This window comes from Lipotes vexillifer, unplaced genomic scaffold, assembly GCF_000442215.2.
Source record: "Lipotes vexillifer unplaced genomic scaffold, Lipotes_vexillifer_v1.1 scaffold442, whole genome shotgun sequence".
In the NCBI taxonomy this organism is placed as follows: Eukaryota; Metazoa; Chordata; class Mammalia; order Artiodactyla; family Lipotidae; genus Lipotes; species Lipotes vexillifer.
In genome coordinates this window covers 1,372,760-1,395,717 of record NW_006790311.1, presented here as the reverse complement: position 1 = coordinate 1,395,717, position 22,958 = coordinate 1,372,760, and the positions used below count along the sequence as shown (strand labels likewise).

At 38.9% G+C, this 22,958-nt stretch overlaps 1 protein-coding gene across 1 annotated transcript in view; it reads left to right on the top strand.

The window, feature by feature from the left end:
- Nucleotides 1-22,958, top strand: part of CDON (cell adhesion associated, oncogene regulated) — a 57,017-nt gene that overhangs the window by 5,304 nt on the left and 28,755 nt on the right. Inside the window, exons 5-13 of the mRNA XM_007463614.1 lie at nt 517-804; nt 2,671-2,940; nt 7,048-7,401; nt 11,655-11,944; nt 13,553-13,727; nt 15,849-15,977; nt 19,402-19,605; nt 21,171-21,352; nt 21,838-21,943. Coding sequence (XP_007463676.1) covers nt 517-804; nt 2,671-2,940; nt 7,048-7,401; nt 11,655-11,944; nt 13,553-13,727; nt 15,849-15,977; nt 19,402-19,605; nt 21,171-21,352; nt 21,838-21,943 — 1,998 coding nt within the window. The remainder of the gene's footprint in view (nt 1-516; nt 805-2,670; nt 2,941-7,047; nt 7,402-11,654; nt 11,945-13,552; nt 13,728-15,848; nt 15,978-19,401; nt 19,606-21,170; nt 21,353-21,837; nt 21,944-22,958) is intronic.

Here is a 22,958-nt window from a genome sequence, read left to right as displayed (position 1 = left end):
ATATATATATATATATATATAAAATGACTTTTTAGAAGAGAATTTTGGTCAAGATGACAGGATAGAATTCATGTAGAGAACTTTGCTCTTTGCTCAAATGAAAAGAAATTAGTGAGCAAATATCACTTTACATCAGTGGTAATCAAATTGGTGGCTAACTGTGAATTACAAAAAAAAATTTATCTGTTCTCTTTGAGATACGATAAGTCATAGCTGATGTTTAGCTTAGGGTGGTTGAGTTGTAGTAGCGCCAATAGTCAAAGCATAGTTCAGTAACAGTCCACATACTTGTTGAGAAATTCAACATTTCCAAACTGCTAATTCAGGAGTAGCTCTAAAGGATCATCAAGTCTTTTAAATTTAATTCTCAACTGAAAATGATTTAGTTACCAAACAGGACCTCATAGTGTAAAGAAGAATAAATGGGAAGATGGGGAAGCTCACAGCTTTGCTAAGGAAGAGGGTGGAAGTGAATACATAAGAATAAGGATTTTTTATTTTCCGTTCTTTCTCCAGGCCCTTCTTCAGATGACTTTCACATTCTTCACCCCGCCCTTTCACAGGCATTAGCTGTTCTCTCTCGTAGCCCTGTGACCCTGGAGTGTGTGGTAAGTGGGATCCCAGCTTCTCATGTGCGCTGGCTGAAGGACGGTCAGGACGCTGTGCCGGGAAGCAAGTGGAGAAGGTTGTATTCGCATCTTGCCACGGACAGCATTGATCCGGAGGACTCTGGCAACTACTCCTGTGTGGTGGGAAACAAGTCTGGAGACACCAAACACGTGACTTACGTGGTGAATGTACTTGGTAAGATGTTACTTGTTAAGTGTTTTTTCAAGTCAGGCTATTTTTCTGGTCTAACTGCTGTTTGAGTGGAAGATCTATTTGTGAACCATAAATGGAATAGAGACTACCTAGAAATAGCTACCCCAGTACCAAAATGAGCTTCATTTCTCTAAAGGACTGCTGAGTTGGGCAGTGTTTCTGGGTGGCACAGAGCGTTTCACCTGGGATGTTCTTGGGAACCTCACCCCCAACCTGGTTACACAATACAGTAAGTCCCCTACATACGAACCTTCAAGTTGCAAACTTTCAAAGATGCGAACGTGCGTTCGCATGTCTAATCACGTAAGTTAGTTCACGTGTCTGGTGTACATTGTCACGTGTGTGCGTCCTCTACAAGTGGCTGTGCTTTTGTGTACTGTACAGTACTGTATAGAGTACAGTAGTACAGTATCTTTATTTCAAGCCCAGGATGTCCTGAAGCAAGTGTAAAAGCGGCGGTGGTGTAGCTGGTTCTATACTGTATAGCCGATTGTTAGTAGGGTTCCTAAGCTAACTTTGTTGGGCTTATGAGCAAATTGAACTTACAGACGCACTCTCAGAGTGGAACTGGTTCATATGTAGGGGACTTTTTTACAGAGCTGGTTCTTCCTTCTCGATGATGTGGAGGAAAGAGACTGGAATTCAACAGGATGGACGATTCTGGGCTGTATCAGTGTGTAGTGTCCGGTAATCGTAACTAAGACAGAGTAGTGACTAGAAAATGTCATCTCAAAAAGAAATCATTTCATTTTATTTTCCCTTTTGGAATGCTTTCACTATAGCTGGCTCATAAAATTTGTGTGATTTTCACCCATATTTCTATATATACTATTTATCTCAAAGCTATTCCTTTCTTCCAGCTACCTACCTCACTGTAATGTGTAGCAGCAAAAATGTTCTCCTTTATCAAAACAGATTTTCATGAAAACTGGAAAAAAGTTTTCATAGTAAATATAGTTTTTGTAAAGCTTCTACACCTGTTTATGTGCAACAGTGGCCTGACATAGGTTACACTGGAATTAATATAAGTGTATGGCAAGTGGGCTTTAAAATTTAATGCTAATTAGGACTAGATTCATATGCATAATCATTTAATTTGGGCATATGTTACAAATGCCGATACATGATGTACTCTGTCTAGGTAAAAAGTGACTTGATGGATACTAAAGGAAAATTTTTGCCCAGAATACATGTAACCTCAAAGCAGAATTGAGCATAAAAAGAATTTAACTTCCAAATAAGCATTCTTCTGTTTTGGCTTTTGCGTAGTGTGAAATCCAGGGAAATGATTACTTTATTTCAAACAGATCACCTGGAACAAACGCTCAGAGAAGCCAAAGATTAGAAACTCTGCATGTATGTATGTGTGTGTGCATTTGTTGGGTTGGCGGAGGGTGGTTAAGTGGGAGGAGAGATCTATAAAAAGAGGCTATAATGTTTTAGTAACATATGGTTTATCCTATTGGAGGAAAGTAAATACATTTCTAATATTTTCTTGATGACCATGGTGGATGGGAGAATGTGAGGAAATAATACAATTCGGTTTCAACTAGTTATTGAGGAGAGTTTGTATGACTCATGTGATAACTTAAAAAGTACATCTTGAGGGCTAGACTTTAATTTATATTTTTTATTTATTTTATTTTTTATTAATTTTTTTACTGGAGTATAGTTGATTTACAATATTGTGTTAGCTTCTGCTGTACAGCAAAGTGAATCAATTATACATACACATGTAATCCACTCTTTTTTAGATTCTATTCCCATATAGGTCATTATGGAGTATTGAGTAGAGTTCCCTGTGCTAGACAGTAGGTTCTCATTAGTTCTTATTTGTTTTATTTTTAGAACATGCTTCCATTTCTAAAGGACTGCAGGATCAGACAGTGTCTCTGGGTGCCACGGTACAATTCACGTGTGAAGTTCATGGGAACCCAACCCCCAACCGTACCTGGTTTCACAACGCACGGCCCATTCGTCGTTCCCCACGACATCTAACTGTGGGAAATGGATTGAAAATCAGGGGTGTTACCATGGAAGATTCTGGGCTGTATCAGTGTGTAGCAGATAATGGGATTGGATTTACGCAGTCTACTGGGAGACTGGAAATTGAAAACGGTAGGCTTTTAGGTCATGTAATCATAGGAGATTTTACTTTGCAGATGGGGTTTTGTTCTGGTTAAAAATTAAATCATTTTTTTAAAAAAAAACGAAATAATCCTATCACCATAACAGAGCAGAGTTCATTTTCCATGTTCCTTTCTAGTTGCAGGCAGGCATTTCCATGAAGAAGCAAACTTATTTAATCACGCTCATTTAAAACAATTTTTTATAATATTTTTTCAGCAGGTACTACGTAGTTTTGAAAAGGCATAATTTTGAAAAGCACATGGTAAAAGTCTCACTCATGTTCCCCAGCCAGCCAGATTTCTCTTCAGAACTAACTAGTTTTATCATTTTCTTGAATATCCTTGTATGCATGTATATAATCAATTACATATAACATGTGAGCTTGTGTGCATTTAATAACAATGTCTTTTTTTTTTTAACATAAATGGTGGTAGCATTCATATAAATTACCTTGAAGTTTTCCTTAAAAATTTTCCCTTGAATTTGACCTTAAAAATTACCTTGAACTTTTCACTTCACACATATCGTGGACATCTTCTCATATTGTACATTAAAGAGTATTTTCATTTCTTTTAAAAAATGGCTGCTTAGTCTTCCATTGTAGAGTTGTGATGATTTGACTGGTACCTCATTGATGGCTGTTTCTAATCCTTCACTATTACAAGAAGTCTACAATGGATGTCCTTCTACATAGATTATTTTGCACATGTGTGAATATCTCTAACATAAATTCCTAGAAATGAACTTGCTGAATAAAAGCATGTATGTCTTGGTAATTTTGATAGATATCATTGCTATCCAAAATAGTTACTAGTTTACACTCCCACTAGCAGTGTTTCCACATATCCTCACCAAGGTGTGGTGAGGTTGTCAAAATTTCTGTTTAATCTTTGCCAATCTGATAGGTTTAAAAAAAAGTACCTTTTGATCTATATATTTTTTATTATTATGAATGAAGTTGGGCATCTCATCATGTGTTTATGAGCCATTTGAATTTGCTTTCCTGTGTATTGACTGTTCATTGTCTTTTGCCCATTTTAAATTAGGTTGTTGGTCTTTTTTCTTATTTATAGGAGTTCTTTATATATTAGGGAAATTAATCTTTTGTCTGAGAGTTATAAATATTTCAGATTTCAAAGAATCAGGATGATAGAGACCAATTCTCTGAACCTGGTGCAATTAATTTAGATGTTAATAACAAAAAATAATTTTTAAATGGCATGTATTTGGAAACTTAGAATTATAGTTCTCAATAGCTGGGTCAAAAAATCATAATGGAAATTTAAAATTCTTTCAATGATAATGAGTGTCAAATTGTGTGGGATATAGGAAAAAGGAACATAGAATTTATAGCCTTAAATGCTTGTAAAAGAAAGCTAGTAAAACTGAAAATTAGTGAACTAAGTAAAATAAGAGAATAGATTTAAAGAAAACAGAAGAAAGGAGATAATAAAGATGTGGGCAGAAATCAGTTAAATAGAAAATGAAGATAAAATAGGATCAGTAAAGATAAAGTTTAACTAAGGAGTTATCCCAGTAATCAATCAGAAAATTTAAAGTATTATTCATCCTATTTAATGGATAAAGGAGAAAAACAATATGATTATCTCCATAGAAGCAAAAAACCATCTGACATAATTCAGTATCCATGATAGACACTCTTAGGAAAACAGAAATAGAAGGAACTTTCTTAACTTGATAAAGAGTATCTAACAGAAACTCACAGGAAACATGACTTTTAATGGTGAAATGTTTAAGCATTCCCTTTAAAATCTCTTTTAGTTGTCATCATAGCGGAGATTCTCGTTAGTACAGAATGACAAGAAAAAGAAATGACAGATGTGAGGACAAGAGAGAAGGAAAACTCAGTCGTTATTCATTCACAGCTGCTATGGTTGTCAATATAGAGAAACCTCAATAGTTCGTTGGCAAATTGTTAGAAATAATAAAAGCTTTTAGCAAGGTGGCTGGATAAAGACCAATAAACAAGAATGTTGCCTTTCTATGTACGAGTGTATTAGCCAGGTTTCTCTAGAGAAACAAAACACAAGAGGATCTATAATATACACGTAGGAGGAGATTTATTATAGAAACTGGCTCACACAGTTATGGAGAACAAGTCTGCCATCTACATACTGGAGAAGGAGGGAAGCCAATGATGCAGTTGAGCTGTGGGAGGAGGAGTGATGGTATAAGTCTCAACCTAAGTCCAAAAGCCAGAGGTCCAGGAGCACTGATGTCCAGTGTCCTAGGGCAGAAGAAGGGTGGCTTAGCTCCTAGAGAGAATTCGCCCTTCCTCTGCATTTTTGTTCTACTGAGGCCCTCAGCGGATTGCATGGTGCCCACCCACATTGGGAGGGCCATCTGCTATACCCGGTTTACCAATTCAGATGCTAATTTCTTCTGGAAACACGCTCACAAACACAGCTAGTTATCTGGGCATCCCTTAGCCCAGTCAAGTTGACACAGAAAATTAACCATTACAATTAGCAGCAGACAGAAGAAGTAATTTAAAAGACACTCTAAAAGAAGAACAAGAAAGTGGGGGCCTTGCTTTACCAGATATTAGAACATACACAAAAATCTATAGTAATTAAGACAGTGTTGTATTATTGGTGCAGGAACAGACAAATAGACTCTTGGAACAAGACAGACAGAGACCACCAACAAGGATTTGCACTAAGGATTTGACTTAGGTGGCATGGCAGATCACCAAGGGGAGGATATCCATTTCAAGATTTGATGTAGGATAATTGGTTATCAAAATGGAGAAGAAATTAAATCTCTAACTCACATTGTACACAAAGACAAATTTCCAGTGGATTAAAGACCTATATATGAAAGGCAAAATGGCAAAGTTTTTGAGGAAAATATAGAAGAATATCTATATGGTCTGGGTAAAACTTTTCAACAAGACATTTTAGGCTAGTTTTTAAGAAAAGATTGGTATGACTACATTAAAATTAAAGCATCCTTATTTTTTAAAGATACCATTAAAAATGAGAAGCAAAGCAATAAACTGAGAGAAGATACTAGTAACATACGTAACTACTAGCAAAAGAGCAGTATCTAGTACTTACAAAGAATTCAGAACCATTACAAAAAGGATAAAGGATCCAATAGAAAAATGGACAAAATGCACTTGACAGAGGAGGAAAAATGAATGGCAGATAAATATGTGAAAAGATAGTCAACCTCATTAGTACTGAGGGAAATGCAGGTTACGACCCATGAAAGCATTTTACACTTCTTAGATTAGTAAAAATTCAGAAATCTGATCATTGTTGATAGACTTCGTCAAACACAGGAAGTAGGACTGGAAAAGGAGAAAGATGTGCTGGAGAAAATGTCATTTGTAATCGATATTCCATTGTGAGATCACTTAAAAATACCCCCCACCCTGCCAAAATACCTGGGACCAGAAGGAAAGAGTTGGTGCCACTTGTTTAGAAACAAAAATTTGTTCGTGTATTTGGTCAGAAATATGTTTGTCAACTGTAATTCAGAACAGGTTTTTCTCCCAGGATTTTTGTGATCAGCTTTTTGCACCCTGGAATTGACTGTCTTTTGGAAGGGCTATTATTTAGTTTTATACTTCTTTACACCTTTTTCATGTTAAAGTCTGAGGTTTTGGCTTCACGTGTTCTGTATTTACAGTGGTCAGATGCGCTGAGGATGCAAACTGGAAAACTCTCTATGGAGTCCTTTATATACATTCCTTTCTTTCTGAAGGACAGGCAACCTATGTGGGAAATGCCTAGGAGCCCACACGATGAAAAATTCTACTTTCTATTGACTGCTTTACTTGGTGAAAGTTGAGAAGCGAACTAACAAGGAAGGAGATATCTTTGTTCTAATCATGACTATTATCATTACTACTTGCTAACGACATTGCAAACACTGTTACTTCAGTGAATGCACATGTTCACCACACTGTTCTGCATGTAAAACACTGTTTAGAAACATACATATAAAAGATGTTTCTAAGACAGCTACTTGCGCACGACACAACATTTACGTAATAGGATGAAATTATTTTGCACTGTAGATACTATAATGTTCTTAATTTATGCGAATTACTTTTTTTTTTAACAGACAGTGGACTCAAGCCTGTTATAATTACAGCACCAGCAAGTGCAGAGGTGGACTCTGGAGGCTCCGTGACTTTCTCCTGCAATGCCACCGGGGTGCCGGTTCCAGCCATTCGTTGGTACGACAGGCATGGATTGATAACCAGTCATTTGTCTCAAGTTCTTAGATCTAAATCCCGAAAACCACACTTATCAAGACCTGGAGGTTCTGACCTGGAGCCTGTGTACTTCATCATGTCCCAGGCTGGCTCAAGCTCTCTATATATTCAGGCTGTTACTCGGGAACACGCTGGGAAATATACCTGCGAAGCTGCAAACGCACACGGCACCACACAGTCGGAAGCTGTCCTCACTGTTGGTGAGTTGTCATTAGTATCTTTTCCCAGGCGAATGGTTTCCTTTGGTAGTAGGGGACAAAGTGATTTGAAGTAGGTTTTAATGAGTCTAGCAACCTCTAAATATATATGTATTTACCAACAGCAGTGAAATGTAGAATTGCATATTTTGGTATTTGGCCTTATGCGAACCAGATGAACTTTGGTCTCCACTTCTGGTGGGTTTGTTAAGCTTGTAGTTGTCCTATAGGACACTTTCATTTGGGAGCAAGCCCAAGGTATGACCTCTTTGGGGCATTAATACTTTTGGTTTTCTAAGCTGAAAATATCGTTGCAGATATTTTCAGGTGGGCCCTTAGTAAGGATAGTACTCAGTCTAAAGAGTTGGCTTTTATTGGGAATGTTGTCATGCGTACTGTCAAACAACACCCATCTGTATATTTGCCTCAACCTTATTCAAAGTTATTGTTCTAATAGGGTGTATAATATAATATTCTTTTTTTTTTTTTTTTTTTTTTTTTTTTTTTTTTTTTTTTTTTTTTTTTTTTTTTTTTTTTTTTTTTTGTGGTACGCGGGCCTCTCACTATTGTGGCCTCTCCTGTTGCGGAGCATAGGCTCCGGATGTGCAGGCCCAGCAGCCATGGCTCAGGGGCCCAGCCGCTCTGCGGCATGCGGGAACCTCCCGGACCAGAGCACGAACCCGTGTCCCCTTCATCGGCAGGTGGACTCTCAACCACTGTGCCACCAGGAAAGCCCTAATATTCTTTATATTTTACTGATTTGGGGTGATGATGACTTAATTTGGAGTACTGCTATATAGAATATCAATATTATTCAAATTAATTCAAATTTGACTTAATCCACATTCAAATCTTATATCAGTGGGCATTGGTGAGGGTGCCCTACTCATAGGGCTGGTGTGAGGATTCAAGGAGTCTGTACCTGTAAAGTGCTTAGAATGATGTCTGGAAGTAGAATGCCTTCAATAAATACTATGTATTAAGTTACAGTTATTACTATCTAATTATTATTAAATTATAATGATCCCTTCTGGGAGTGTTTAGGGAAGAATAAATAGTTACTGATACTAGTAGACCTTAATAATCCTTAAATAAAGAAGGTATTTAAGTGTTGCATAAATTTATACACACATATGGATGTGTATATGTATGTGTACGTGTGTGTGTTTATATATCTGTTCTGCTATGCAAAAATAGGAGTGGCTCTGCTCAATATTGTTAGCCGTAAGACAGCTGTCATGCAGGCACTGCTTGGGTATCATTTGGCTGAAATGATTGTCTTTTAAATTTTTTATTTTTTAAAAATTATTTATTTACTTGGCTGTGTTGGGTCTTAGTTGCGGCATGTGGGATCTTTCGTTGTGGCATGCGGGCTCTTCTTTGCCGCATGTAGGCTGCTCTCTATTTGTGGTGTGCAGGCTCCAGAATGTGTGGGCTCAGCAGGTGCGGCGCGCAGGCTCAGGTGCCCCACGCCATGTGGGATCTTAGTTCCCCAAACAGGGATCGAACCTGCGTCCCCTGCATTGGAGGGCAGATTCTTAACCACTGGACCCCCAGGGAAGTCCCTGAAGTGATTATTTTATGGAAATAAAGGGTAAAGGGAGCCATAGACATCACAGTCATAGCTGATGGAACTAGGTAAGTATCTAGTTGTCTAACTGCCTCACTTTATTTATTTTTTTTTAAATTAAATTTATTTATTTATTTGGCTGTGTTGGGTCTTCGTTTCTGTGCGAGGGCTTTCTCTAGTTGTGGCAAGCGGGGGCCACTCTTCATTGCGGTGCGCGGGCTTCTCACTGTCACAGCCTCTCTTGTTGCGGGGCACAGGCTCCAGACGCGCAGGCTCAGTAGTTGCGGCTCATGGGCCTAGTTGCTCCCCGGCATGTGGGATCTTCCCCTTCCCAGGGCTCGAACCCGTGTCCCCTGCATTGGCAGGCAGATTCTCAAACACTGCACCACCAGGGAAGCCCCTCACTTTAAATATGAGAGATCTGAAGCCCTTAGAAGATATATAACTTGTTTAGGTTCGATCTTTCTAGATCTTTAAGATCCCCCTCACTCCCAGGATTTTATGTCTTGATAAATACCATTTTTTATGTATAGTAACCCCATGAGCTACATCCTACCTGAGTGGTCCTTTGTTGCTTCTTTTACATGCTCTATAGTAATCACTGAAGTCTAGCTGAGTCTGTTAAAGCTCAGAACAGCACATAACAACCCACTTCTTCCCATGGGAATCTGAGCTTATTATTAAATTCTAGCATGCTGGCAGCCTTTATTTGTTATGAAGGGGGGCGCTGTAAGCAAGATGACTGTCTCCCCCACCTGTTTTTCTTTCCAGAGACCTTGGGTTTTTGAGGTCCTGGATGTACAAATATTTGTAGAGTGAGTTGTAACTTTTCAAAACTATAATGGGAGTTGGCCTGGGGTCCTAAATAGTTTAGGGTGGGGTTGCTGGTTTGAGTGGTCACAGTGGGAACAACTTTGGCAGATCTGGTTCCGTTCCCTGTTGATCTGGTTTCAACTCAGAGTCATTAATTCATAGACATTACCATAGTTATAGTACTTAGAAAGCCAGAGTTTTATCAATCTGTTTTCCAATTCAAAAAACATTCTACCTTAAAAAATGCTAGATGTCTCTCCTGACCGTTTCACAGAGTTATTTTGAAGATAAACTGAGGTCACGTATGTGAAGAACCTTTGGAAAGTACTGTGAAGGCCTTATGAATTGTATCTAGTATCTGTGAGCGCTCAAATTCTGTTATCGGGAATAGTAGAAGAAAATTAATTGAATCCCCTTTTCAATAAAAGCTATGGAAAAGTCTCATTGCAGCCTGAACACAAGTGGAATTTTGATACTCCTGCAGTAGACACAGGCTGTAGCATAACATTTTTTCTCATGCCTCTGTATAAACTGAGGCGTGTGGTATTCAAACTCCCCTACAGCCAAATACCACTTCCCAGTGGTGACCTGCCCAGAGGATCCATGAAACACCAATGATAAAAAGGTCCTTCTTCACTGCCCTAAGCCACAGCTAATTGCCTCTACTTGCTAGAGTCCATCTCTTCGTTAACAGGCTCTCCACCACACCCTTCACATCCAGCCCACATTCTGACTCACTAGATAAACACGACTGTTCCAGGAGCAATATTTGGAAGCTGTCTCAGTGAACTTAATTAGTTTTCTTCTATATTATTTTCCCACTAGCTTCTTGTTTTCTTTGATGGAGGATGCTTCTGGGACACCTTTTCTCTCTTTTAAACAAACAGAGAACCAGAGAACCGACCTTCCACTGTTAGTCCTGTTTTTTGGTCGGTTCTCTATGAAACTGCAGTAGTTCTCCTAATACACTCCCACCTTTCACCGGGAATCCGACTTCATTGTGGAAAAGAAACTCTGCCATTGTTTCCTCAGCTCCCTTCCTCCACAAAAGTAGGAGACTTTTCATTGCCATTATTAATAGTGCTTTAGAGGAACTAGGCTGTCAACCCTCGGGTTTTATTGTGCTGGCAGTTTATTTGTTTTCATAAATTGCTCTCTCCTCACCATACGTGCTCACCCACGTCCCCTCCCTCTCCCCCTCTCCCTCTCTCCCTCCCCCCCCATCACCCCTCTCCACAGCTAGCTTGGGCATCTATCTGTATGTGGCAGCACTATAGTAGGGGTGCCAGGCCTTCTTAAAGCTTAAGCCTGGAAGAGGGCAGCCTCTCTTGGGCCTGGCGTCTCGGTTAAAACGAGTCACAGCGCAGCTGGGATTCAGCGTGGGAGGGGACTGCTCAAGGGTGTGAATATTGAGATATCTTTGGAGACTAGCTACCCAGTAGGTAATAGCCTGACTCTTGACCTTTTCTTTACTATTTATTTTACTTTGTTCCCAAGGGAATGCATTACTCATTGTGTTTCATTTACCAGCTAGGGTTAAAGTTGTTCTCCAACTTAAAATCTTCTGAGGTTACACTAGCAAATTGCTGTTGTAAAAGAGGGAATGCTGGTGTCGAGCAAGGAAGAATGGCAGCCTTTCAGCTACTAAACTCCTGCATCATAGAACTGATTTTTCAGACAGTTAATTTGCTCCTTCATGAATAAGAGATGGCTACTGGAGATTAGATGTTTCCATGAATCATAAATTGAAATGTTACCTACTTTAACTTCTAGGGCTCAAACTGTGCTGACAGTGTGTTAGATCCCTGTATGAGAGACCCTGAAATAATGAATTTCTTCTGTCTCCTCTTTTTCTTTCTCCCTTTCTCCGCAGTTCCTTTCGAAACAAAAGCAAAAGCAGAAATAGTCACACCTTCTGATCCCACTCAGAATGAGAAAAATGATGGTTCAGAAACTGGACTATTGAGCTCATTTCCATTGAAGGAACATTCCAGTGCTACAGAATCATCATCAGAGAGAAATGCTAGTGGTACCTCTGTCCCCGATGCCCCCATCATTCTGAGCCCCCCACAGACGCACACACCAGATACGTACAACCTGGTCTGGAGGGCGGGGAAGGATGGCGGGCTGCCCATCAATGCCTATTTTCTGAAGTATCGAAAGGTAATGTCTTCTCATTGATCATCTTTCCCTTCCCACACCTCCCCATCCTGTGTATAACACATGCTTATTATCTTTCACATTTGTGGAGCGGCAGGAAACAGGAATGTCCCAGAATGATGAGTTTGGGAGAGAAACGCCAGCAACCATGCTGGATTTACCAGTCTTATAAAAGCAGTAAGAATAAAGTACAAATAATTTCCCCTCAAATTGGGATTCTAAGAACCCAGTAGCTTCTAGACATTCTTAATCAAATATTTTAACCCCTTGGGTATAAAATTCTATAACCCAGTTTTCAAAAAGTAATTCCTTCCCTCTCTGAGATGGCAGAATGCAGTTTATTTAGTAAAAAAGCAGCTTCTTATTAGAAACAACTGTTTGAACAAAGTTGTCCCTTATAATCTCTGACAAATGTTTTCATTTCAAGTTCTCTTCTTAATTGTATTAAAACCTTACATTGTTTGGTCATTTATTATGGTGAACCTTGATTGTCTCAGTTGATTTTTCAGATGATGTTTTTCATCCACAGGCTTCTATTAAAGCAAAATGAAAAACAATCTCCCCTCTTTGTTTAATGAGACTGTAAACGAAATGGGAGGAGATGCACTCATATTTAAAATAATTTTCTATGTTCAAGACATTTTGGTATCCATCATTTAACAGTAATATTTTTTCTTTAGGTATTTTTTTATTGAATGATAGTTGGTTTACAGTGTTGTGTTAATTACTGCTGTACAGCAAAGTGACTCAGTTATACCTATAGATACATTCTTTTTTTCATATGCTTTTCCATTGCGGCTTATCACAGGATATTGGATATAGTTCCCTGTGCTATGCAGTAGGACCTTGTTGTTTATCCATCCTGTATATAAAAGCTTACATCTGCTAACCCCAGCCTCCCACTCCATCCCTCCCCTTATAGTAATATTTTTAATATCTGGAAAAATTAACATGGTGATATTTGAGAGTTTATTCACTGTTTGTAACCTGATGATTCTAGATGTGGATAGTTTCACTGGTATTCTTATCCACGTGAAACTTCCCGTGTAATGTTGGCTCTTGGTTCCATTAATCAAGACCCAATGGATTGGATCTCTTTCCTCGAGCTCACATTGAACAGTGTCAAGACATGAAGCAAGACTGTTGGAAATATATAATGCATAATTATATAATTTATACACATATAGACATGCATAATATATATTTTGATTTATCATGTATCATGCATAATATATATTATCATTAATACATGTTATTGTATGCTTATTTAATTCTCCCATTAGCCTAGTAAGAAAGGAGCATTGTTTCCATTACAAGAAAAGGAAACAAACTGGGTGATCAAATAACTTGCTTGAGGCCCTAAGTTAGTGGCAGCTAACGGAGCAGGAATCTTTTCACAGTGAGAATCCCTAAGTTCTTGCTATAGGGCTCCTTCTGTTTCTTAATGTAGAGAGGTGTTGCATCTCTTTCACTTTTGATAGTGTATTACTTCCCAAAATTCATCTGGAATTGAATTATTTCTAGCTTTTATCCAGTTGGAATGGAAGATTCTTCTGCCCTGTGTCTCGTTTTTTTAAAAAAAAAAAAAAAGCCTTATTTTCCCTTGAGTAGCTGGAAGATGGTGTTGGCGTGGTGGGAAGATGGCACACAGTTCGAGTCCCAGGAAGTGAAAATGAGCTCCATTTAACGGAACTGGAGCCATCGAGTCTCTACGAAGTTTTGATGGTGGCAAGGAGTGCAGCAGGTGAAGGACAGCCTGCCATGCTCACCTTCCGAACCAGCAAAGGTGAATATAATCTTCCTTAAGTGGAAGGAGTTGGCTCTCTTGATGTCACTTTAATAATAAGTGTCTTTTGGGGTAGTAGAGATTCTTGTTTGTAGGGTTACTAAATAAACCTTTTGTAGTAACTTTCGAGGCCACATTTGGATGGTTGTATTCTTCTATTCCATCCAGTGTTTCACAGATATTTTTGAGGGCTTGTTATAGGTAAGACAGTAGGGTAGGTGATGCAGGGAAAATGAAGGTGATCAAGACAAGATCCATCCTAATGGAGCTTCTACTTTGTTAAGAAAGGTAACATATACACACAAATACCAACTCAAGGCAAAATTTCAGTTCAGCTAATATTTACTGAATGGCTTCTCTGTGCCAGGCAATAAACAAAATAGACAGTACTCCTTTGCCCTCGTGGAGCTTCCATTCTAGTTGGGAGAGATACGTTATAAGAACATTAGTAGGTGGTGAGTGTTAACCAGAGAAATAAATTAAGGGATGGGTATAGTATAGGAAGTGTATGAGATAGCAGTTGTCACAGTTTGAGCAGGTGGCCAGAGAACTCCTCAATGAGTAGTTGACAGCAGAGCAAAACTTAAAGGAGGTGTGTGAAAACCATGTGGGTATTTAGGGCAAGAACATCCCAGTAGGGAGCATAGCAAGTGCAAAGGCCCTGGAGTGGGTGTACTTGGTGTGCCCTGGGAACACTGAGGGGCCATAGTGATGGGGGTAAAGTACATGGGGAGGGGAGAACGCTCAGGGAGATGGCAGAGTGGCCAAAGCACTAAGTACGTTGTCCACCCTGCAAGGACACTGACTTTGAACCTGAGTGAGCCAGAAGCTTTGGAGGGTTTTGAGCAGAGTTGTGACACGATCTGTTGTGTGTTTCAATGGGACATACTGGCTGTAGGGTAAGGATAGACTGGAGGAGGGCAAGGGAATAGGGATCTGACAAAGGACTAGGAAAGACTTACAGAGAAGATGCCAGAGGATAGACTTTCTGTGGGGCAGCTTGTGAGGGTAGCTTGATTGAAAAGATGCCATTGCAGGTTGGCCATAAATGAACAAAAAGACTTCAGTGAGCAGAGATGGGAATTGGGGAGAGGAGTATTCTTAGGGTGGCACAGTATTAAAAAGGAGTTCTGATGATTGAGAAGAAATTGTCTATTGGCTTTTGAAAAAGATCCTTTTGGACTTCCCTGCTGGTGCAGTGGTTAAGAATCCACCTGCCAATGCAGGGGACACAGGTTCAAGCCCTGGTCCGAGAAGATCCCACATGCCGCGGAGCAACTAAGCCCGTGCGCCACAACTCCTGAGCCCGTGTGCCACAACTACTGAAGCCCGTGCACCTAGAGCCTGTGCTGCACGACAAGAGAAGCCACTACAATGAGAAGCCCACACACCACAACAAAGAGTAGCCCCCGCTCGCCGCAACTAGAGAAAGCCCGCGCCCAGCAACAAAGACCAGTGGAGCCAAAAAGAAATTAATTAATTAATTAAAACGAAAGAAAAGAAAAAGAAATAGACCCTTTCATCTAATTAGTGAGTCTGCCCTGAAAAATAATGAGTATTTCATATTTGAAATGTATTTTGAGTTAACTTCCGTAATTAGTCCTTAGTTGTTTATAAAGTCTGACCTACAAATACTGAATAGTAAGCATGTATTTCAGTTTTAAAACAATCACCCAATTTCACTTTTTGCCTCTTGAAATTTTAAAGCTTAACATGACAGCTTTCTCGTGAAAAAGCTTAACAGAAGCTCTTAAATAATGAATTTATGTGTCAGAATTAAGAAATATGTACAGTAAAAAGAAAAATGAGTGAATAGTTTGAAAACCTTCACTCTAGTCATTTGGCTTTTTCACTTGTGTCAATTTTTCTATGTGTAAATTAAAGCTAGCCTGGTGAAGAAAGACACATTTTAGTTATAGGTACTACAAAAAGCCAAAATAATTGTTAAAGTTAATTCCTCATATTAGCTAAGTAATTACATTGTAGGTTTTAAATTTAGACACTGTAACGATAAGTTTATATATTTATATCTATATGCCAGGTGAGTTTCATAGTAGCTTTTCTTATTTATACATAGATGCTTATATTATATTATATTATATTACTATTATATCTTTCTAGAGAAAACAGCATCTTCCAAAAGCACTCAGGCCTCCTCTCCACCTGTCGGCATCCCTAAGCGCCCTGTTGTTTCAGAGGCTGCAGACAACTTTGGAGTGATACTCACAGATCCTTCCAGGCACAGTGGAGGTAAAGAGAAGACCCTTCATTTATTCATTTTGCTTGTTTTCAGACGTAACTGACCTGTTTCCAGTTATTTGGGGGTGGAGTAGCACAGGGTGTTTTGTTTACTATTCAGATTATATACTACCATACAGCTCTTTTAAGTTCTATTTCAACCATTTTTTAAATGTCCTATATTCAGATCATGGTAACCCAGTACCATGGTTTGTATTTAAACTCAAATTCAAAATGTTATGGTACTAAGTTTTTATAACTCACAAAAGGGACTTTTCTGTCTCCTCTCTGGCAAGGAAACCAAATTTACATTTGAACTCTGAACATCTGACTTTTTTTAAAAAAATGATTTGTCAAAACGTATGATGGTACCTAGAGTAAGATTTAGTTTTTTTTATTGAATGGACTACATGGCATACTCAGCATTATTGCTATATCTTACGGTTTTTAGATGCCGTAGCAGTAGAATTTTCAAAAGACTTCTTTTTAGTACTTAATCACACATGAATTCTACTGTTACAATATAATGTGCTTTTCGTGATCTAGGGAAGGCTTAACATTTTATTGCTGAGCTCTAAGAATTTTCAAGCTTCTCTTCCCTATTTTTATAGTCTTCCATGCATTGGTTTCAGACAAAAGCAAGCCACAACATTTGAACACCCCTCTGGAGCACCTCTGCATCTTCAATATCATGAGCTGCTTTTTCTTGGGTCCTTTTACCTCTGAGGAACCTTTCCGCTTCCTTAAGCAGATATAGGAGTGTCAACTTCATAGGTATAAAACTGACATCGGAAGAACAAAAACCTTATGACTTAACACATTGTACTAAATGCTGGAGCAGCAGAAATAAAATAAATCTTGCCCTTGGAGAAGTTTACAGTATAGTGGATGATACAGACAATTAAACCAATACCAATATAGTAGGGAAGACAGACAAATTAACCCATAACAGTGATTGTGATTCCACCCTTGTTCTTGTGAGGTCAGAAGAGAAATATCTAAATCACTCACTTGCTATGAAGGAGGCCCAGTGGTGATGAGAGGCGTCCTGAGCTCAGCCTCAAAGATAAGAATGTTACCGCTGCATGAAGAAATAGGAGACGGAGTTCTAGGCAGAGACCCCTCCTTGTGCCGAGACAGATGAATGACATGTTCTATTTCATTTAGAGGTTCAGAGATTTTATTGAGTGTGACTGGTTGCTGTGTGAAGCGATGCTACAGTGGGGAGGTGGGCGGGTGCTGTATACGATGTACTTAAAAATCTAGTCTTTCCCCAGAAGCTATAAAGAAGCCTGAAGGATTTTAGAGACGGGACAGGAGGAGTGGCAACAGGTGAGGCTTAGCAATAAAGATAGTGGCAGTGTGAGTGGAGAAGGAGGACACAGGTGAGAGATAAAGGGAGTTGAATCTACACTGAATGAGAGGAAGGAATATGGTGCCTTGGGCTTGGGCAACTTGGACCATTTACCAAGATACGTAATAAGAAGCTTTAGGTGAAGATTGTGGATTCTGTTCTGGAAATCATGAGTTTGGAGTTATCCAAGCAGAGATAACCATAAAGAAGTGATTTATTTAATCTTCACAACACCCCTGTGAGGAAGGTAGCATAACTATTTTACAAATCAGGGAACTGAGACTCTCAAGGAGGTTATGCAGCTTGCCTAAGGTCATCCAGAAAGCTCATCATCCTGCACCATCCAGACAGTGGTGGAACTGCTATTCACAGTCAGATATTTGAACGCCAAGAGCAGTATTCTTCCTTCTATCTCCTAACAGTCACACACTGTTTCTTTTGGATATTGATGATATTCTCCTCTAACAGTCACACACTGTTTCTTTTAGATATTGATGATATTCTCCTCAGTAGAGATTTTCCCCTAATAACTTTCTTTTTCTATTTGGTCTGTGGTATTCTTTGATGAGTTTTAACCTCACGTGAATCAACATAGGAAGTTGTTTGGTTATCTGGTATTAAACAAAAGAGATTCACTAACACTTCTATTCATTCTGTTTCCATTGCTTTCTAACTTGAAAGGAATACAGTAAGTATCATGCCAAGTTGCCTGCTTTGAATATCTTCCTCTTTTTATCCATTAAGTAGTTTATTTTTAAAATGCCACAGTTTTCTCCATGCAGGTACCATATGCAACATTATTTTGTTCTTGTGTATTTGTAGTCAGATTGAAGAGGTGTTGAGACAGAGGGGTGTTGCTTGAGGCCAGGCCCAGGCTGGACAGAGACAGGGCTCCCTGAGTAATTCACCAGAGTAATGTAACCATGGCCCAGAGTTGGTCCTCCTTGTTTTAGCTCTAGAAACTTGATTGTTAGCATGCCAAAGGATAGTTGGTCTCTTGAGAACCAACTCACTCTTAAAAAATTCACAGGTGATTAATGTAAACTGAAATGGGCAGTTTAATGTAACTGTCATACAGATCAGATTGTTTCTATCTGCATCCTTTCCTTTAGGAACCAAATGGGAAGCCCGTTATAACCACAAGATTGCTTGGTCAGCAAGAAGTGTTAGGTACACGGTTTAAATGACTGATGAACTCACTGCTGAGGTTTCCACCTGCCACAGAATCGAAACCGTCCCATCTGGGGACTAGGACATCCCTGCCCCTTGGCACTGCTAACTGAAAACTGCCAGACATTAGCTCTCTGACCCCCTTTTTCTACAAGGTCATGTGCATGATCACGTGGATTATCAGTTTCCTGATAGCACTTGTCTCTTTACTTAACTGTGCATCCTGCCTTCCTGCTTTCTCTCCTCCTATTTTTATTAGTATTGATATTATTGGCTAAGTTTTATCCCTATTTACTGCTTGCAGTCTGTTTTTTGGAGTAGCATTCCTACAAAAGTAGTAGCTACATTACTGATTATTGATAGGCTACAATAGTAATAGCTAATATAATAATCTGTAGATCGTTTGCTGAATATGTTTTCTGTAGCTTGGATGGGTAAAGAAAAACATTTAAGTAACACATCATTTTGAAAATTTACTGTAAATTTTAACCACAGTCAGACTTGAAGCACCAAGTAATAATTACGTATTCACTGTTTTAGCCAGGAATCCAAGATAGCATGGTCATAATGATCATACTCATTAACTTTCAGTGTTTCAAAGCTAATTATCCAATTTATAAATTTTGGGGCTTCCCTGGTGGCGCAGTGAGAGAGGCCCGCGTGCCGCAAAAAAAAAAAAAAAAATTATAAATTTTTTCACTCTTCCTCCCTTCCGTGCTGTATTTGGCGATTTCATTGCCCATTAGCTTTTAACAGAGGACAGGAGTGTAGTCATAATACTGTTAACTCTGCAAAGAAGTTTGGTGAAGAGCCGTTAAGACAATGATGTTTGGGATTTATCCCTTGCAGTCCATTTGAGTCATTCTTGTCTCTGCTGCCTCGGGTTATTGAAATGAATGTTTCCATTTCCAGTCCCAGAGGCACCTGATCGGCCCACTATCTCCACTGCATCAGAGACGTCCGTCTATGTCACTTGGATTCCTCGGGCAAATGGGGGGTCTCCAATCACTGCCTTCAAGGTCGAATATAAACGGATGCGGACTAGCGATTGGCTGGTGGCAGCTGAAGACATTCCTCCTTCCAAACTTTCTGTGGAAGTGCGTAGTTTAGAGCCAGGTAGTGATATGCAAACATTTTCTTTTAAACCATCAGTGCTGACTTTAGATGCAAATTCTTAATAATCTCATATTCTTCTAATTGTTAAAGTAATATGAGCTTATTGTATAAAATTTTGAAAATAAAATATAAAAAGAGAATAGTCACCTGAAACCCACCCATCCAGAGATAACCATTGTTTATATTTTGTTGTATTTCTTTCTAGTCTTTTTTCCTTTCTAATACAAACCAGGATCGTGCCATAAATATTATCTTGTGACCCCTTTCCCCTATATTATATCATATGCATTTTCCGATATCATTAACAATTCTTCAGAAACTCAATTTTTAATAACTGTGTATCTACCAAGTAAGTACATCATGATTTTCTTAACCATTCATCATTTCTGGGCTTTAGATTATTTCTAACTGCAAATAAATAGAAACAGTGTTGTGGTGACATCTTTGTGTGTGTGTGTGTGTGTGTGTGTGTCTGTGTGTGTGTCTGTTTTGCTGTGAATGAATATTTTAAGAGAAAAATTGCTTATTTGACTAAAATCGATCTGATGATGCATCTCAGCATGGTTAGACCCATTGCTTTATTTTATGAAGACGAGACAACACTAACATCTCTTTGTTCTGTAAGTTTTGTTTCAGCAGCAGGGGACTTCCCCAGCCCCCCCACAGTGTATGAAAGAAATTAAACTGTAAAAGAGAAAAGCAGTAATCACAAATCAACTTTCTTTACTTTTATTTGTTTGGGTTTCATGACCATTTTTGTTGATGGACTTTTAAATGTACTTTAGTAGCAAATACCTGTGTTTGTCTAAACAGGTAACATGAGGAGCCCAGGAACATGTAGGTACAGTTGGGAGAAGATGGCAGTTTTAAATATGGGCAAAGCTAAGGAACATGTTACAGACAGAAAAGACTGTCTTCAGATGCCCAGGGGTTATTTTTGAGCTTTTAGGAAACTTGCTTTAGGAGTCTAATTTATTCTTTAGATTCAGATTTTCAGAAACTCACAATCCTTGGAGGTTTTTTTAAGTTCTTAATATCTAATCCAAACAGATACCTTCTGTTGTAGCTTAAATCTGCTCCCCTTATCCTATTATTAGCGGGAGCAGAGTGACATCTGCTATCACCCACACAGTGCCTCTTCACAAACGTATTCGCCGTATTAAACTTCGCTTCAGTTGTTCCTTTCAAAGGGAAAAGAACCTAGTTTTGAGCACAGATACACCAGCTAGTCCTGTATTTGATGGGTATGACTTTAGAACAGGATGTTGAAAGAGAAACGTGCTCTTTCCCATTTTCTCCCTGCCCCGTTCCATGACGGACATCATCCGTCTCTCCCAGTGACTCCCAATAAGGTCTTGTAATCTTGAACACGCTCAGTGAACACATGCAATACCAGTGAATAAGAGCTGGCAACTGCGTTGAAATCTATTCATCTAGGCTTTCGAGGATGTTGTTGTTATTGTAGAGAGATACTTAAGCACAATTGTCGTATTTTGAATATTGTCCTTTCAGATGTCTTATTATAGCTTTTAAAAAATTATGGTTTTCTTTCCCCCCCTCAAAAGGTTCAACATACAAATTTAGGGTCATTGCTGTCAACCATTATGGTGAGAGTTTTCGGAGTTCGGCCTCTCGTCCTTATCAGGTGGCTGGGTTCCCCAATCGTTTTTCTAACCGTCCGATAACTGGACCTCACATCGCATACACAGAAGCTGTCAGTGATACTCAGATCATGCTCAAGTGGACGGTAAGTAAAACATCTTCTCTAATGAGAAGAGTTTCTGATTTGGCCATGTTAATTTAATATCTTGTGACACAATACTATGAACGGCAAATTTTTGAACTTTCAAGTAAGGGGAAATTGAAGGGCACAGATATTTGTGTCAGAGCACATGTTATAAGAGGGGCAGGTTTAAAAATAAAATGATTGTCTCCTCAGCTCTCATCCAAGTGTTAACTTAATCGCCATTTCATGTTTTATTCCTTTTGAACCCAATGTACTTTTATGTCTTTGAAGCTGGTGAGATATATTGCTTTATTTTTGTTTAGCCCTGCAGTAAGCCAAGATGCTCTTAATACCTTTGAATGTCTTTAAATTAAACTTAAAATGGCCATCAAGGATGTTTGCAAAATGAAGCTAAAAAAATATTGCCACACAGATAAATAAATCTTAATGGATGTGAAAGTTACATTTATTTTTGTCTTTGACAAATCTTTGCTTCTCTTTTCTAGTACATTCCATCAAGTAACAATAACACTCCCATTCAAGGATTTTATATCTATTACCGGCCAACAGATAGTGACAATGACAGTGATTACAAGAGGGATATTGTAGAAGGTAAGTTACAAGGACAAGTGGGAGTCCTAATAAAGGAGCTTTGGAGGGAGAGGGTTTATAAATATTATGAAAAACATTACCCCAGGTTAAGATAGAGTAAAAAAAAATGAAATGGTATATGTACTATTACTTTGAATTTTTCCCAAAGAAAGATAATTTTTCCAATTTAGTGCAGTGGACCCTTGAAGAATGGGGGGGGTTAATCCTCGTATAACTTACAGTCGGCCCTCCGTATCCAGGGTTCCTCCACATCTGCAGGTTCGACCCACCACAGGCTATGTAGTAATGTAGCACTTACTACCGAGTATCTGTGTAAAAGTGGACCCACATTGTTCAAGGGTCAACTGTATATATACCATCTTACATTTGCTTAAAGAAACAGTCAGTTACAAAAGAGTGGGGGAGATATGATTTGTCAGTAGTTCATCTGAAAAAAATTTTTCTGTTTTGTTTAAATGAATAGTGGCCTGAATATAAAAATCAATTACAACTTCTAGCTATATTTTAAAAAAGAGTGTCTCAGGCAACAGTTCCATTGAAGTCTGTCCTAGAAAGATCCCATCTTGAGTGTGTTACCCATTTTTAGAGATGCTGAGAAGTTGAATATATGTAGAGAAGAAAACAGTTGAGAGCACAAAGCGTGTTGAAACTGCCTTTTGACTACATTTAAAATATAATCCAGGGACTTCCCTGGCGGTCCAGTGGTTAGGACTCCACACTTGCACTGCCAAGGGCCCAGGTTCAGCCCCTGGTTGGGGAATCTACAAGCTGCACTGAACAACCAAAAATAAAATTAATTAACTAATTAATTTAAAAAAAGAAAAAGAAAATGTAATCCGGAACTTTGCCTGTGGTCTGAGGGCCGCACGTGGTCTGGCTGGCGCCTGCCTCACCTCCACTATGTGTCATGCACTCTCCCTTTCTCACCGTGTCTTCCGTCACGCGTGGGCCTTCTTTCGTCTCCTCGTATTCACCAAGATCTTTCTTGCCTCGGGACCTTGGCACACGGCAGTTC